Raw genomic sequence first — 18,329 nt, 5'->3', positions numbered from 1 at the left:
CGTCATATAAGATTATATATTGACCAATCGAATTAGGCTGACTGAAGTCCGTGGAAATGAAATTTCATCAGTGCAACGCATGTTTGTTTTGAAAGGTGTTCAAACTCGGCTGGTCATTTACACACAAGCTGGTAAGTTTCTCTTCATCCCTTCAATTATGAAGTGTTTACATTTTAAAAATGATTATTTTGACTATTCATTTTAGCATTAATGGTGGAAAAGTTCTCATTCAAGGTTTTTATATTGATAAAATCCTTTTTCTTTGTCTTCCTTTCAAAAACAGCACAATAAAGTAGTGAAGAGAAAAAAAATCAAATGTGATGCTCAATTATCACAAGATATTGATCCAATGTATTAGATGTGATAGTGTTAGATAACCATTTGACTACCTTTGGATATTCGAAATTCAATTGTTTTTTCTTGATGAACGTTTTTATTGCTTCTTTACAGAGATAATGACTATAAACATAGAGGCTACGAGTTTTGCCGCCCTTTCCTTGTTCTAGTCTGACCACTCATTCTTCGAATTTGCTGCCCTAGAATCTAGTTCCTAGACCAGGTGTTCTCAAACTGTGTATCCCGGTGCATCTCCAACCCTTGTCAGGGGCGCGCCACGGAGCGGTGACCCTGACAGAGGTTTTTCGAAAATATTCTTTGTTAAACAGCTCAGGGGAGCAAGCGAAGCTTGCGGATAAACATTGAATAGGGGGAAAGGTTTGTCTCGGGTGGAAAGAGTTTAAGAACCCCCTCTGGCCTAGAATATATCTTGCTCCGCTCTCTGTAAATATGATTCTGTCTCTAAGTCACTCTTTTGGTTACTCTTATGCTTGTGCACTTTAGTGATCACTCACATGGTCAGGGTCGCAACTAAGAGAGGTCTGGTGCCCCAGGTGCTAGACTAGAAGGGATGCAAATTTCACTCTTTAACTTCAACATTACGAGGGAGCACCAAAATGCATGCTTGGCTTGGCTGACCAAGCATCTAGTTGCGGCCCTGCACATGCTTGCACACTTTTTTAGTCACTCGCTTGCTTGCACACTTTCTTGGTGAGTCATTCCGTCATTCACTTACCTGGTATTTTGTTCTTTAGGTCACTCTTTTGATCACTCACATGGTTGCATGTCTTAAATCAGTCATTTGGTTGTTCTTCAACCTAATTACTTGTTCTTCAAGTGGCATGGTCAATGACTGACCTGGACCCTCACTCTCTGGGGGGTGAGGGTCAATAAAAGTGGAGGGAAGTTAAGGGTTCACCAATATGAAAATCCACATTCGATAGGTTGCATGCTTGACCTTGAAGTGAGGATGCGTTCACAATATAATTCACCCTTTGTACATTACGTATGATTGGTGGTTTGAGAAATGGTATGATATATGACGTTCGTTAACTTTCCACTTCACAATTTCAATGAAATGAAAAAGATTGTGCTTGACACACACACAGTAAATATAAAAAAAAGATTTAGGAAGAAATTAATGTGTGAACTCTCTTGCCAAGATAGAAATTATCTAAAGGTACATTGTACAAAAGTTCTCTAATCACAGATCTGCAAACGTTCATTTCTGCTGCAAGTGGATCCAGCTGGGTCCCACCCTGCTGAAACTATTTTAGAAAATCAAGGTTTCTGGAGCTTGAAAAGGTACTTGTTGCTTGGCTGAGAAAAATGAGAGGTAAAAATTCCAATTGACGGAAACCTTTTGAAACAACAAGTGAAATTATTTGCCTCAAAATTAAAATTGGAGTATTTAAAAAGATCAGATAGATGGCAGCAGAAATTCAAGAAAAGACACGGCCTGACTTTTCAGATATTAAGCAGAGAAAGTGCAGCTGTGGATACAACTTTCACCAATGAATGCAGAGGTCTGTCCAGACTTTTCTGTAGAGTCCTGTTTTTGTGAAAATTTTCCTTATTTTTGTGAAAAGGGTCATTAATAAGGCTAAGATTTTTATATTTTAGAAATTTCTAAAATATGCTCTATAACATATGCATTTATGCTCTTGAAAAACTAAATATGCACTATAAAACAAAAAAATGTCCTAAAAATTTTTTTCATTCCTATCTCAAATAACATTAGTTTTTAGTGAAATAATATGATAATAATAGTGTTGATGCTGTCTAAATTATTTTAAACCATTACTTATTGTATGAACAGAAATTTTTTGTTTAAGTTTTCCCCTAAAAATTCAGAATTAATGTGCTGCCATCTATCAGTGACAATACCTAGCCAAGTACTGTATTTAGCTTTAGGAAAGCATTTCGCAAAATTAAAATAAATAATCCTTTTAATTTGAAAAACTTGAAATTTCCCACAAATGTTAAAAAATTCCCTCATTTACCAATTTTAGCCAATTTTTCCCCCCGAGTTACTATCACAGACACTGATTCAGATGATTAATCTATTTACAACCACACACTTTTTTATGCTCTAACAATTTAGTGTCATTGCTGATTGGTTGAAAAACCTGAATTTTGGGTTTTTTACCAATCAGCGACGACGTTTCATTTTTTTTAGTGCATAAAAATCCTAGCCCTAAGAGCTCTCGTCGGAGGTGGGAACCGAGAAAACGAGTCTGAAACAGGTTTAGAATAGCAAGGAAAAAATTGACTTTTTATCAAAAATTATGAAAAATTTGCAAAATATGCCTTAAAATTGGGAAAATATGCTCTATCACGTAAAAATAGGAAATATGCAAAAAAAAAATTATTTATATATGCAAAGACAGAAATCCGAGCTGTTGTCATTAATTTTGTGAAATATTAGATTATTTCTCTTCCCTTAAAATTGTTAATTTATTACAAAAGAAATATAATGTCAAATTTATGGTTTCATTAATTTATATTTTGTAAAGGGTCCGTTTTTCAAATCAGATTTTTGTGAAGGGTCTGGAAAACGAACCCAAATTTTGGCTGGACAGATCCCTGAAATGGAAATAAGGGGAAGCTAAAATCATTGATTACTGACTGAAATTACAGCCAAATGTAATGATGAAAAACAAGCAAGGTTTTTTTTTTTTTTTTTTTTTGGAATTATCAAATAATTGTGTGTGATCAACTAATTTTTCATTTCTCACATTTTTTTCACTTTTTCTTCCATTTTTTTCACTTTTTCTTCCATTTATGAACTTTTGGTTTTGACAAACCAATTTTAAAGTCTGTGCTGGTTCATAGAAACAAGCATCGACTGTACTTAAAATTCTTATATTCTCTTTCTACAATCAATGAAGCAATTTCTCATGAATTATATTCACTGTGTATCTAAAAAGGAATATTTCTTTCAATAATACTATTATTATATATTTATTTCAGTATTTTCAGATTTTATTGAAGTCTTATAAGTATGCACAGGATGGGGAAAACTGTGAGTATTATTATTTTGTTGATCCAATGTAGTGAGAATCTTGTATAATGATATCCTCTACAACATAGTTTCCCAACCTTTATTTGTCCCATCACCCTTTATTTGTCCCCTCTTTCAGAAATTTTTTTCCCCAACGCAATCTAACCCATAGAAACCTGTCATACCCTTAGCTTCTACCACCCCCCCTCCTGGACATTCCATCACCCCCCCCCCCTCCCAGGAGACATTAACGCCCATGTTGGGAATCGCTTCTCTACAATAATAATCGCTTATGTAACAGTATTACTTTTCAGTACCAGTACACTTTTCATTGTGTTAATAAATTGTACGATAAATCCTGTATGATGATACTTTTCTGCTGTTCCTTGAGCACAATTCTGTAGCAAAGCTAAATCCTAGGCATCAGGTCATCATGTAACTAAAAAATTGATAATAGTGCCTTTTTTTGTATTGTAACTAAATTTAAGTCCGAAGACAGCAGAGACTTATCTGAAATTATGTTAATGTGTCTGATAGCATGGAAAGGGGTCCCTAAGTGAAAGAATAAATTGCTTTGGATTAATTTTGTTGTGGAAAATATGCTTAGCGCCTAGGAAATTTTGCTGGCATTTAAATTTTTTCCAATTTGTCAAGTCAAGCCCTGCTTTTACTATATTCTGAAAATAATGTGCAATTATTTAAGATATTAGTCATATAAACATGTTGGGGTAAATCGAGAAGTTATCAATTCTTAGAATAAGACAACCATAATTATTCTTTATGGGCGTTGTATAATATTTTATCATGTGTATATATTGTTTAATATTTGTGTTAATTGCATTTTTAATTGGGTTGCTGTATTTTTGAAATATATGACATCCATATTTTTATGGGCATCTTTTTATCAGTCACCTCGTTGGGCATTTTGCCTGTTGTGGCGTTGCATTTGTATTTGTATGTGAGATAAAGCCTTGTGCGTTTTATCTATATTGAAACTATGGAAATTGACAATATCCGTAGTTTCAAGATTTTTCTCTTTGTTCTATTTTTTTTTTAAAACTTTCTTCTGTCTAGGGTTCAGTCAAACGAGTTCCTGCATCCAAAAAATATAGAGCATCAGCAGATAAGCCTTTGTGTAAATATATGCATCGTCATTGTCTTAGGCCTCGACTAGAAGGATACGACTACTGTATATCGCATATCCTAGTTGATGAAGATGCTCCTTTTCGTCAATGCACTTTTATTCATCCACTCAACCAAAGAAGATGCACCAATGCGGCTCCAAAAAATGAAAAGCGAGAAAGGTAAACTTGCTTAATACACTGTAGTAATTATAAATTAACTCATAGCTAGCTATAGTATTTAAATATAGTATAATATTTAAATGCTTTGCCTTTGCCCTTAATTTCTAAGTATTGCTACAGACCACAGGGGCAGTACTATCTACTCATGCTTATCAGAAATCTGATACATATCTGTGCCAATTATAACAATATAAGAATAAAAGGGAAAATTTGGTACTATATCCATTCCCCCTCTGAAAACAAGCATAGTTTTTTCTCTGAATATTCAGAGGAAGATACAGATAAGGGAAACCCACTCCTTCAGTATTGGAGGATAGCATTTTCTACTCGCGATGTCTCTGATTTGGTAAAAATGTATTTCTTTTACTTTAAAATTGATTACAATGACTTAAGTAAAGTTTTTCCTTGAAAGACAATGATGCATCTTTTACAATTGATTGGACTCGTGAAATTTGAAATCTATTCATTACCAAAAGTGTAGTATACAGTGGAACAATGATATCGCTACAACAATAATCAATATAACGATAAATCCCACTACAACAATGTTTTTTTTCAAGTCTTGTTTGAAAATGCTTATATTCTAATGTTAAACTGCTCTATACAATGATATTTTTCCTTGATCCGATGAGTATATTCATATCAAGATTTCACTGTATATTACTCTCGATGATATCATTATATTGTCCTAAAATTATATTATATATATAGAAAAAATAAATGAAGCAAAATAATAAAAATCACAGAAGTCCATGAAACTATTCAGAGTCAATGGGGAAAAAACAGTTTTTTTATTCCGATGTGAATTCAGCAGTTCCTTACAAACTGAAGTATAGCTTAAAGAACATTGATATATTAATTATGCTGAAATATCCTCACTAATAATATTTACACTGAATGAATATGGATTTGGCTTACAAATATTTTCGTTGATATAGATCCACATTCTAACCTAACACAGCCACGTGAGTTAAATTTTAGCGCAATCATCATCAGAATTACTGTCACTTGAGCCAGATTAATTCATGCTCATTTCAGAATCTTTTTCCGGATGTACCTCTACTTCTATTGCTGAAAGTTTTTGAACCATTTCATGTAAAACGAAAGATTCGGAGAGCAACAAATGCATTTGAAAAAATGCAAGCCCCCCCCCGTGAACGTCTCTGATCCCACCAATATGTGTTAGATTCAGAGGGGCAGAGCTGATGACAAAATTTTGCTGACAAGGGGGGGGGGGGGTCAGAGTTTTGCTGACTTTTGCTTACAAGTGGTAGGAGGGGTCAAAAATGACTAAAAATTTGCTTACATAATACTTGAACAGCCCCTTAGCATCAAACTGAACAGTTTGGCATTCTAGGAGCTTATCTTTTTTTATCTGCATGTATCAGACAAAAATGAGCTGACTAAATCACAAATGGATGGGAACACCTACGAACTTGACTGGGTTGAGTCAACTCCAGCTTTAGCAGACTTAAAACTAGCTGGTGTTGATTGTGTACATAGTAAAAAATAAAAAAAATCTCTCTTCAGTATCTTGTCTTCCTGTAAATTCTCATCTATCCAATTTTGAAGCTGTTCATTTTAGCCTTCGGGTCAGTTTTTGTCATTTTCATAGCATTCCTCTGTAGTTTAAAAAAACTTATCTTTAAATTTTTGGGCAATACTCTGAATGAATAAAATGATTTTCCATAGAAACCTATGGGGGGGGGGGAAACCTTGAAAACTCTAAATTTTGCTTAAAGAATTAGAAAAGCTACTATATAGCTATCAATTGCAATCTCCATATGAAGCAGAATATTATGGTAGATATAAATTCTCTGGTATTCATTAGCTTTGAACCTAACATCTACTTATAAAACCATTTAAATTTTTTTTGATATTTTTAACTGGTAAAATATAATTGTGAAGCAATCATTTCAACTCTAGCCACAGCCATCTCTAGCCATCTCTAGCAACTCTAGCCATCTTTTCACAGTTGATTCCCATTTGTTCACATTTGCAGATAATAAAAGTTGAATAATAATATGTCCTATAGTCAATTACCCATGAATTGTACAACTTCATTTCATATCAAAATAAATTACTGTAAATAAAAAAAATATGTTACTATTATACCTTGAATCTCAATTATAATTTTGCAAGTTTTTCCTTTAAATTTTGTGTGTTTATTTAATTCTATTTTTTCATGCAGTTTGTGCCCCTGGCATCTAAAGCAAGCTCAACTTGCCAAATTACCACCAGCGCCTCAAGTTAAAAAAAGAAATCCAGAAAATTTGCTTCATTCAATTCTGTCCCTATTTGAACGTTACTGTCAAGATGGCAATCATGATCCAAACTATGATCCTGACCATGAACTAGCTTTGCTAAAGAAATTGCTTAGAGATGAGCCTGTTATGGACCGAGATGATAATATTCAGTACATTGGTAATGATTTTATTCAAGTTTATTCAGAAGATGCTTAAATTTTAATGATTTTTAATTGCTCTATTTTCTAAGCCACTCCCACTAAATGCACGTTTTCTAATATTTAATTATTTTTTTTGCAAAAAAAAAAACTGATTTCAGCAGTGTATATGAGTATATATTTCTTTGTCTATGTTAAAAAAGTTCTGAGACTACCTCTATGAAAAAAACTGAATTTTGCATATACATTCCAATTTTTACTTTGATGCCCAATGGCGACTTCTCTTTGTATATGTTTTAAAACATTCATAAATTTCTTGAACACACTATAAAATGGCACTCCTTTTTTTAAATACCTTTTATAACTAGCATCACATTTTGTTGAATGCCCTCTCTACATGGCCATAAAAATTTCCCTTCAAAGCCATTTTCATTTTTAGCCAAAAAAAAAAAAAATCAAGACAAGCACCCCCCCCCCCCCCCCGCCTCCTCCCACCGTCCTGTGGTTAAGCTCAACATTCATTGCTGCTGAGAGGGTTCTTGCCAATGGTAGCATGTCTGCCTAGATATCAATAAAATTTTATGAAAGGATAGGGCAAGGCTTAGTTAGTTACTTTGTTCTTTTGAAAAGAATGTGAATAAAATGTAGTTCTTTTGTAATTATACAAGTCATGCTTGAAAATCATTGAAACATTAATGCATACACAGTGAAAATCCTATGTATAATGATATTAATATCTGGTTTTGATGCACTTTTCATGGTGTTAATATATCTATAATGATAATTGCATTATAATGGTATGTTGGTACATTTCTCCAGTCCCTGGATTATATTACATAGGTGCTTCACACTGTGTATATGTATTAATTGGTGATCTGGTTTAATTTATCTCCACCAACATTTTCATTATACTTTTTAACATTACACACTGGGTTCTGTTCATAATTTCATCACATTCAGGTTTCTTAATCCATTTTCCAATCTCAAAATATATTTAATTTTTGATCAGATTTTTTCAAATTTTAGGTTCATCTGTAGAAGAAAGGAAAACTCAGGTATCTGAAACATGGCTTGGACAATCTGATGAGAGTGAATCTGACATGGATGAGAGTGATACAGATGATCCTCTTAAGTAGGTGCATTCATGTGTGTTTGATTGAATATGTATTCATGTCCATTCTAATATAGCATAAAATGCAGTTGAAAGTTTGTATATTAAATTTGATATATATATATCACCACCTGCATATGTATACAAATGCATTCTTATATTTTTACATTATCCGAGAATAAGGGCTGTAAAGGGGTACATGCATTGCTGCGAGACAAAAAAAATTAAAAATATAATGACAATGTATAGTGCCAAATGCAAAGTGAGCAGTGTTTGCCCATATCCATCTAGATACATGACTCACACATCAAAATTCAATTTTACTCAAAATTTTGATGAGTGAAAATACTACTTCAAATTTTAGGAAATTTTTAATAGTTATTTCTGTGTTTTCCACAAAAATATATCCCTTCTCTTTTATTACAAAATTACCCCTTAAAATCTTGAACAGAAGTGAAATTACTCTCAAAATTATTTTTTCAGATAACACTGGTAACTTGACCTACAAGTATCTCAGTTTCGAAGTAATCCTAGTTATGACCAAGAATATTCTTTTAAAATGTTCCAACTTGACAAGAAATGTTTGACTGATAAGCATGAAACATACAAAAGGAAAAAGCTTTGTACACATAAAAGATCAAACTGGCGACACCTCTAAACATCCTTCAGTACTTTTGACTAGTACAGTATAACCTCTCTTTTGCAGACACCGCTGGGACAAAAAAAAATTGTCCATAAAAGAAGGGTGATCGTTCATCTAGGGTTTGAAATGCATACTTTAATTATACACAGGAAAATTATCTTCATGAGAGTAAAACAAATAGCAATATAGATTTCTAAGCCAGACATTTCGAATAATGAAATTCTGACCTTGTGCCCTAAACTAATTACTAAATTTTCATTTATTCCTATGACTGTCTTAGTAAATGTATTCAGAATCATTTTTTTTCTGAAAATAGTTTTTATCTTCAGACATGCAGGTGTTTACACATATGAAGAAGTGATCAAGATATATTATGACAAACTTGTTCAGCTGCACTCCAGGTATCTGGAAGAGTTCAAACTGCTTCAATACTTTCTTAAAGAAAGACGGCGAGACTATTTGCTTCGAAGCAAAAATGAAAAAAGAATTCCAGGTAATGAAAATATTGTTGTACTTTTTTTTTACGCTTTTGTGAAATCAAAGCTCATTTCCTTGACCTATCAAATGAGAAAGGCCAGTTTAGTCCATTTAGGAACATATGAGTTTTTTTCTCAAAAAATTTCACCACTCCCATCAAGTAGAAAATGTGTTTTATAGAAAAATTGTTGGGAAAAATAATTAACACAGGCCGTACAATCACTGTTGTTAAGTAGTTGTACTAACTCTTTGTACAGCAACGGGACATATGTCCTGCTTAAAAAAAATCCATTTTTAACCAACTGGCAGTTCTGCATATATATATATATAGTAAAAGTCTGTTATAACGAAAATCTTGCTATTGCTAATAATTTGCAAATGATCATTAAAGAGCTAATGTTGAACTTTTTTACCAACAATGTTTTTTCTCTGCAAATTTGTTGTCAATATGACAGACTTCTGTGTATATTATCTTTGACTTCAAAAGGCCCTGTGCAAAATGCTCAGATGCACAAAGTATAGTCCGCTATTCAGCTTTTTGTATAGTTAAGAGGTATGGCAAAGGTGACAAAACCCCATTTTGAAATGTCCTTTACTTGATAGATAAAGCATTTTTTAAGTAATTTAGTAACAACGACCAGAACGTTTTTCAAGTGCATTTTTATCAGACTTATGAACTATTAGTTGTTTTATGCTTCCAAAATCAATGCTGGGACATATATTTATAATAGATTTTTTACTTGTGATTCCTTCTATACCTTCTTGATTATAAATTATTGTCTCTAATTATTAACAATAGTCTCTAATTATTATCAATTATTAATTAATTGTAATTAAATGAAGTATAATTTATTTTTAAGTTTGCATCAGAGCAGCTGTCATTTCTGAATGTTAAGTCTGACTTTCAGATTTCTCAGTGCACAAAGAGTTAACTAGTAGCAATAAAATTTAATTACCTGTATTGTCAAATTAGTGGTCCAATACTGCTTAAATAGAGTGATCGAAAAGCAATTGAGCTTTTGTTCTCTTTATAATTCTTTGCTCAGATGGAAAAATGTTATATAAGTCACATTTTCAAAATTTCCAGTAGCAAATTTACAAACAATATTTTGACAAAATGTGATACTTTGGCCTTTTCACTAATTACAATTTGCCTCCGTTATATTCTCATAAACTGAAAGAGAAAAACGAAATTTTGCCACCTTCCAAAACGACTCTGGAATGAGAACTCAATTTTTGTGGGAAAAGTGACTCTTTCCCCATCTGAGCACAGAATCATAACTATGTAATGTTTGCAATTGTAGTGTAAGCCATGTAACAAATATATTGTGTCTGACCAGTTTGCAAAGTCAGCCCTCAAAATATTTGGGGAATGACAAAAGCTCATGCTACATAAAAATTCACTGGTATTTTTATCTCATGCCTGTCATACAGTTCCCTTTTGCAATCATCCATTGACCTATTTTTGAAAAAAAAAAAGAATTCACACACACACACTAGTATTTACAGGGTAAATTTAACTATTATACACTAATAAAAAAAAGGTTAGTAAAAATTGTTTTTAATTGTGCTTTTGCTATGTTAAATTTGATACAGAAAATTTACTCGCACAAAAAAAAAACTAATTTTTTATCGCTTGTCGTGAAAATTGTGATGCAATTAACTTGTATTCAGCTGTGATTTCATATTAAATATGCCCGTACTGAAGAGTTTTACTTATATTTTATTTAATACTAGCTATAATACCCAGCAATTGCTGGGAGGTTTGAAAAAGTGACAAACCACTATAAAGGCATATAAGCTGTTATACATATACTGACAGGATTAAAGAAGTGATAAACCATTGTAAAGGTATATAAGTGTCTGAAACGCATTGATAGAGAACCACAGTAACCAAAGTAAACATTTTGAAAGTGATTTTTGAGGCAGAGTGCTGCCCGACAGTTTTTCACCCATTTTTGGCATTTGCCCAGCTCTGACAAACTTTTGAAGTAGCCTATCATTCAGGTAGGGGGTCCCCATATATGTAAAATTTGGCGACGATGGATGTAAAATTGTAGATTTCTATAGAGAACACACACATACATACAAACAATTTTATATATATAGATTGTAAATACTTGTTAAACATTACTTTTTGAATTTTGCTGAAAAATTTTGATTCAGTAATTTAAAATCCATTTTTATCACTTTAAAATGGATCTTAAATCAGCTTTGTCAATCGTGACAATAATTTTTGTTCTGATACTCTTTCAGGTGCTGGAATTAATAAATTGGCGAAGGAAGAGAAGAAGATGAGAGAACAGCTTATAGCTTTGCTTAAGTACCATAAACATTCTGGGTCTGAGGCTATATTGCGAAGAAAGCTTATGCAGAAGAAACAAAGTCTTTGTGATAGCAAACTGAAGGCTGTTGCTACAAAACAAAAGTCTTGCGCTTTTACTGAAAATGAAAGCCGGTGTACAAATGAAGCACTGGTGTTATCAAACTACTGCACTGATCATATCCTTTCTGGTTCTTAGTGTATATTATGTATATTGATTTTTATTCACCATTCTATGTAGAAGAGGCTTTCATACTTTTTGTTGCGATGACTCCTCTTGAGTTCCAAAATCTACATGCACTTTTCCATGTCCTATTTTATATAGGTGATGCTTAAAAAAAAGTGTCTCACTGAGTAGCTAAAAAGAGTTATAGGTTCTCCCCCACCTCACACACAATGTGAAAAAACCCTGCTTTCAAGAGAATGTTGAAAATGTTCTGAGAATATTAATGAATTGATTTCTAATGTGATTGAAAAAGAAATTGCATGTTATCAAATCAAGTTGCATTTTGATTTTTTATTTACTGGAACAAATAATAGTTTAATTGAATGCATTGTAGCTTATTTCATCTTAGTTTGGGCAACACTTTCTGTGCGTTATTTATGTAGAATTTATCACTATAAAATCTGAGTAGTTTACCTTTTGAATAAAATATGGAGGGGAGTTAACTCTAGATAAAGGGGCCGTTCAAGTATTACGTCAGCAAATTTTTAGTCATTTTTAACCCCCCCCCCCCCCCAATCCATGATGACATAATACTTGAATGAACCCTAAATACTTAGCCTTTTCCAGGCAGAATTGCAAAAATACTGTATTTTATAGTAACTATCTAATTACAAAAGAACAAAGAAACTAACAACAAGACAAATAGCAAGGAAAACCCATGGAGTTGTCATCATACACTATGGTTGTCACCCTTCTAGAACCACTTCACCAACTGTGCCCATATCACTATACTTCAGGTTACTGCCATTAACAAGTTGGGTTTGAAATGAAATCGTCATCTATGGGTGATCACCTCAAGCTCGTTATAGAAAATATCTTTTTATCTATTTTATTTTTCCCTTATTTCGAACCTAGGACCTGATGGCAACCTTTCACGGTGGCAGACAGGCATCTTACCACCATCCCACTCTGGCACTCATCTTCTTGAACTGAATCACACTTACCAAATTGTGACTCCCAAAATTACGTTCATATAAGTCAGATTCTATGGTCAGAATGATGCTGAATGCCTGCATATAAGTCCAAAGCAGAATTCTGATTGAGTCATAATTTTTTCACTGAGAAACCATGAGTTAAGATTGGGTAATCTGTCCGGGGGGGGGGGGGGGGGAATCTGCGGTCAGTGTCATAGTGGTTAGAGGACAGACCTTGTGTGTTGAAATGTGGAACAAGTTCATGATTTTACTTGCACTTTTATCATTTGTTTCTTTTGTATGAGGTAAAAAATTTCTACCTCATAAGTTGCCATTATCAAATTATGCATAATAGTCGAATGAGATGCTTAATGAACTCATTTCTTTCACATGGTAATTTTACAGTCACATTGGCCTTGGATAAACTTGTTGTGTAATTTGATGATGCATGAGATATTCATCCTTAATGACAGTTGTACATATTACTTCAGATCCAAAGCAAGTTTTATTCAAGTACTGTCCAGGAAATAGTGGTGATTGTAGGAAGCCAGTTTCTTTATATGAAGATGACTCCAGGTGCATTGTGCATGTTCAAAATCCTCTACCAGTCTCCACCACTAATGAAAAGGTGGGTATATTGACTTTAAGTACATTAAAGAATATTCTCTAATCATGAGGACCAATTCTGTTTCTTGTAACTGAGTGCTGAACTGAATGGAATCCATTCTCGGGAAGGGGGTAACTTAATTACGAGCCAACTCCATTGGCATACGCAAAGGGGGTTTGGGTTTCTAATCCTCCCCCCCCCCCCGAGCCAAGATTATAGTGCTATTTTACAGAAAAAAACTTAAACCCCCCCCCCAGAAAAGGAAAAAAAATCGGACCCCCCCCCCCCCTCGAGAAAATTCTGCGTATGCCAATGGTCAACTCAGTTTATTAATTATGTTAGCAAGGGGCCTTCAAAAACAAATGTTATAGGTGAGCTGAAGGTAAAAATGATTGACGTGTATCAAGGTCTTACTGTATTACAAAGACAAAATGGGATAAAAACAATGGTTTTGCATGCACAATATGTGATTTTTGTCTCAACTTCAATGTATGAAAATAGTAGTGATACACAGGTTTATGCTCATCTGTGTGATGAAATTATATATATTGTAATATTAATACAAGTATATATGTGTTAGAAGTTCCATTAAAAAACACAGGTTTTTCAAATTATAAATGTTAATTTTATATTTCTCAAATTTTATCAAAGGCTTAAATTGGTAATTCAGGAAGTTCTGTACTTTTCAATATTCTCACATAAACGAAATAAGGAATTTTTTAGATACTTTCAGGCATCTTTTTTAAAGCAGGGAAGTGTATATTTTGTTATATATATATATATATATTTTTAATCATAAATGATCGTGTTCTATCTTTAGACATTTGCTCCATCAATATTTTCTAAGCCACCAGTGGGATATGCAAGTGTAAATACTGTGTTTCCGTGTGAAAAAGAGGATGTTGATCATTTTCAAGCTATGGATGACATAGCCTCCCTTGGCTTGGATGAGATTACTCCTGGGTCATTATTTGGATTGAACCAAGTAAGACAGTTAGTTCCCTTGTTCTTTAAAAGTGTACCAGGTCACCATGGTGACTAAAAAATCAGTGTTGGTGCCTAAAATTTTCTATATGTGATCTCTGAATTAAGGTTTATATGGATGACACAAAATTTCCTGATTTCATAACAGTGCCGGAAGAGGTGTGGAGGGTTAATAAGTTCTGAGAAAGTTGAAAAACATGCCTTTTTTTTAAGGCAAAAACCATACTTGGTTGGCTCTTAAGAAATTTAACTACTTTACCTCACATCAACTCTGGTCATATATCGCCATATGGCAATTACCAATGAGTGGAGTTGGGTGGGGGAATGAAGTTGCCATCTCCATCGTGGTTGCCCCTGGCTTGGTAGGTAAAGAACTTGTTTTTGATGTCTTTGCTCTGATTTGAACCCGTGAACCTTGCTGGCAACCTTCATAGTGGAAGACGAGCATCTGACCACTGGGCCACTCGCGTACAAATAAGACAATTTTTTTTTTTATTCGTCAAGCTCTAGTGCTGATGTTTATGTTATGTTATTTTTAAGTATATCAATTTTCGGGTTGATAGTGCTTAATCAAAATGGTGTAGTTATGTAATTAAATTCAGTTGCACTCATTATATAATGACCCATCTTGTCTGTCAAAAATTGATGTTATATCAGATGGTCATTATAAAAGGAAAACATATACAGTGAAACTTTATTTAATGAGCTTAATTCATTCCGTCAACGTGCTTGTTATCCGAATTGCTCATAAATCGAATCAAACTTCCCCATCGGAAATAAGGTACACTCTGATAATTCATTCCATAATTATTCATTCACATAACAGTGACTAATAAAAACAGCATTCAATCAATAATAGAACACAATAACATGTAACATAATGAACAATACACAACACAATAATGTAATAAATAATACACAATACAGATTTCCACATTCTACACATCTTTTGGATCTCATTTGAAGTGAGGGACATCTCATTTCTCTCTTCCTTACACGAGATACCATCCATATAAACTTTTGCTGTAGCGTTCAAAAGAGATCCATCAATTCATCTACGGTCAACTCCTGCCATGTTCTACTACTAGTTCTTGAATGACATCCTCATGCACTTCCAGTCCCATGGTCTTCTCCAAGGAACATAACCTCAAATCATTTTAACAATTTTTACTCCTGTTTACCTGTTCATAATGTACCCCAAAAAATCATGTGATGTAATCAGGGCACAGTTTTCTCCAAGCAAAATTAAAAAAAAAAAATTTAACACGTATACATAACCACACACATACACGTAATTACAATGCTACACCTAGTTTGTAACATAAATAGTCATGCTCGCTCATGTGTTTTTTCTGAGTGAGGCACACTACTCAGAAACTGTGGAGGAGAATATTACTCATAATCCCGGCAGTACATGTGTGGGCAAAAGCAAAAAACCATCAGCTCAGTTAAGATAATGCAAAAGTAAATAAAATGCAAAATTTTTGCTCATAATGCGAATCATTGCTCTTTTACTGAGTCAAAATTTGTTCAAAACTTTTGCTTGTTATGAGAGTTGCTCATTAACTGAAGTTCCACTGTATGATAGTTTTTAATGTGAAAATATTTGGAACTTGTCCTACCAGTCATTGTAATGGAATGGTTGTTATAATAATGAGGGATGACTGTTTTTCACTAAATAATCTATTTTTCAACAAGTTTTTGTCAACAGTAAACAGACCTTATAATATTCAGACAATTTAAAATCTAGTCTACATATGAATCGAGATTATTTTTTCGCATTTTAAATTAAAAATGAGTCAAAAACTATGAGTAAATTATAGTTAAAGATTAAAAAAATGATGAATTAATAATATGAAAGTTAAATATTTACTAATTATATTCCAAAAATATTTTTGTCATCAGAAACTAAGTATAAAAGTTAAAATAAAAATGCAGTAGATTATTCGGGCTGGACAAATCTATTGCCTGGCACGCTCAATGTATATATGTAAAAATCCTGACACTGTAAGTTTTCTTCTTTTTTTTTTTAACCATATGCCCTCGGTTTTTTTTCATCCACTAGCGTATAAAATGTTGAGATGGTCGTGTATTATTTCAAGTCTAGCATGTAAGTTTTTGGAGACTTGCCTAGCCCTTGTAGACTACATAATCTGTCAAAACAGCTAGACTGCTTATGAGCGTGGAGGAGAAAAATATGCATGGAAATTAATATAATTTAAATGAGTTTTTCCCATTTACTTAATGGTAGTTTGGTTGATTTGGTAATTTGACATAACCTTAGTCTGATATGTGCTAGATCAGTGTGGGTCTACTGAGCAAAGGTTACAACAGACAAAGTTACTATTAAATTTCACAAACAGATGTTTAAGAAATTCCATCTTTTACATGTTTCAAACCATGTACAGCTATCGTCTAGCAATTTCTTTGCAGGTGTCTTATTTAAGAAAAAAAATGTAAAAATGGGCTTATTCTATACAATACATTTTTTTAATTTTTACAGTTCGGTGAACCTGGTGAATCAACAGATTCAGCAACGTCGAATGATGGCACTCATTTTTTCAGCTCTGACAGATTTTAAAACAGAAAACTTTTTTCCTCTTCCATTCTTGTAACTTGAAGTAAGACTTTTGGTAATCTATGTTATTTATCAAGTACAGGTAATATATGTCTTGTAATGCAGCGAAACCTCCTAATAGTGACCACTAATGGATGTGTAAAAATGTGGTTGTTATTAGCGGGTTACCATTGTTGAGAGGTTCCATATTTTTAAAAAAGGTTTTCTGTGTATTTAAAATTATAACAATACATATTGTAAATAGTTTAGGGAAGTGGTTTTATAACACTTATTTTGCATTAAAGAGATCTGTAATTTTTCATTAGACAGTTTTTTATCCAACAAAAAAAAGCTGTAAAATTCTTTAGCCTCAGTCTTTTAATGCTTTTGTTTTGCAATTGAAGCCAAACGCTGTGAAAGTATTTATTTTAACTAAACCAAGCTATTCTTACAATTCCCATTTGTTTGCATTCATCAGTATATTCCAGCTCATTTTCATTGATGAATGCCATTACGATTCTTAATATCTTTACGTTTGTCTTTAAAACTTTCACTGTTAACTCATTGGTCAGTAACTGAAGCCAGCAAATACAAAATGAAATTTATTATGACAAAAAAATATGACATTATGAACGAAAATGTAGTACAGTAGACTCTCGTTAATCTGGCACATATCAGACCAGGGTATGCCAGATTACTGAAATCATCTAATTATTGGAAGTTTGTTTAAATAATATAAACTTCTGAGCAGGCATGCAGTGACATGTTTTCCTCTCCTATGCTCGAAAAAAAAAGAAAAAGAAAACCTCTGGATTACTGGACGAGCCAGATTAGCACACTGCTGAATTATTGAATCTACTGTACTATACTTGATGTCTTTGCTGACATGCATTCTTTAAGTGACTAGACTCATCCAGCATTATGTCAAATCCTCTATCTGTACACATATTTCAAATAAGTATTTGATTGCATCTATTGTTTTCTCCAATACCTATATCTCATATTGGAATTTCTCCTCCATTTATAGGCAAGAATATGCTGTTGTAATGGATTCACCTCCTTGTAGGAGAAAGGAATGAATTATTCGCTAGTCATTTGTCTTCAAAAGTGTTCATGTTTCATACATGAAATGTCCAATCTCCTATGCACACCATAATTGTATCGATAACAATTTCAGTTGAAATGCATCTGTTTCCTATGTGTTACAAGAACTTTACGTTAGTTCATAGTAATTCCTTTTTATATGAAAAAAAAGTGAATTGTTTATCCATCTGTAAACTCCATTCTGCATAAAAAAACTGAAGCATTTTTTAAATGATTGTCTTGTTTTTTCCCCCCTTTCACTTGTCATTGTTTTGGAGGGGGAAGAACGTGATTATATTTTTTTAGCTGTTTCAACAAAATACAAAAAGAAATTCCTTAGAAATCTGTATTTGAAG

General features: G+C 33.1%; 1 protein-coding gene across 3 annotated transcripts; it reads left to right on the top strand.

Annotated features, from left to right (window-relative positions):
* The first annotated feature begins 50 nt into the window (after positions 1-50).
* On the top strand, positions 51-18,205 carry LOC149075473 (KAT8 regulatory NSL complex subunit 2-like). Of its 3 annotated transcripts, none has more exons than XR_016194000.1 (11): positions 51-131; positions 3,310-3,361; positions 4,415-4,644; positions 6,836-7,068; positions 8,075-8,180; positions 9,132-9,295; positions 11,536-11,785; positions 13,226-13,370; positions 14,170-14,334; positions 16,837-16,966; positions 17,918-18,205. XR_016194000.1 is itself a non-coding variant. In XM_089242833.1 (11 exons), exons 2-10 carry the CDS (start codon positions 3,341-3,343, stop codon positions 16,912-16,914), a joined length of 1,392 nt encoding a protein of 463 aa, XP_089098959.1. In that variant the 5' UTR covers positions 51-131; positions 3,310-3,340; the 3' UTR covers positions 16,915-16,954; positions 17,918-18,205. The 3 variants fall into 3 exon arrangements, 2 of the variants coding, with proteins under 2 accessions (XP_089098959.1, XP_089098960.1); XM_089242833.1 differs by having other exon boundaries at positions 16,837-16,954; XM_089242834.1 differs by lacking the exon at positions 51-131 and adding an exon at positions 216-234 and having other exon boundaries at positions 16,837-16,954.
* The last annotated feature ends 124 nt before the right edge of the window (positions 18,206-18,329 follow it).

This window comes from Pholcus phalangioides, unplaced genomic scaffold, assembly GCF_987345545.1.
Source record: "Pholcus phalangioides strain wild (caught in Gottingen) unplaced genomic scaffold, Ppha-v1.0 ptg000015l_1, whole genome shotgun sequence".
Lineage (NCBI taxonomy): Eukaryota > Metazoa > Arthropoda > Arachnida > Araneae > Pholcidae > Pholcus > Pholcus phalangioides.
The sequence above is the reverse complement of the archived record's forward strand: the minus strand, read 5'-3'. Positions and strand labels throughout refer to the sequence as shown.

Excerpts from the sequence above, each read along its gene's own strand:
- LOC149075473 (XM_089242833.1), top strand. The coding sequence starts at position 3,341 with ATGCACAGGATGGGGAAAACT. Across the intron at positions 4,645-6,835 it reads AAAAATGAAAAGCGAGAAAG|TTTGTGCCCCTGGCATCTAA; the intron begins GTAAACTTGCTT and ends TTTTTCATGCAG. Across the intron at positions 8,181-9,131 it reads GATACAGATGATCCTCTTAA|ACATGCAGGTGTTTACACAT; the intron begins GTAGGTGCATTC and ends TTTTATCTTCAG.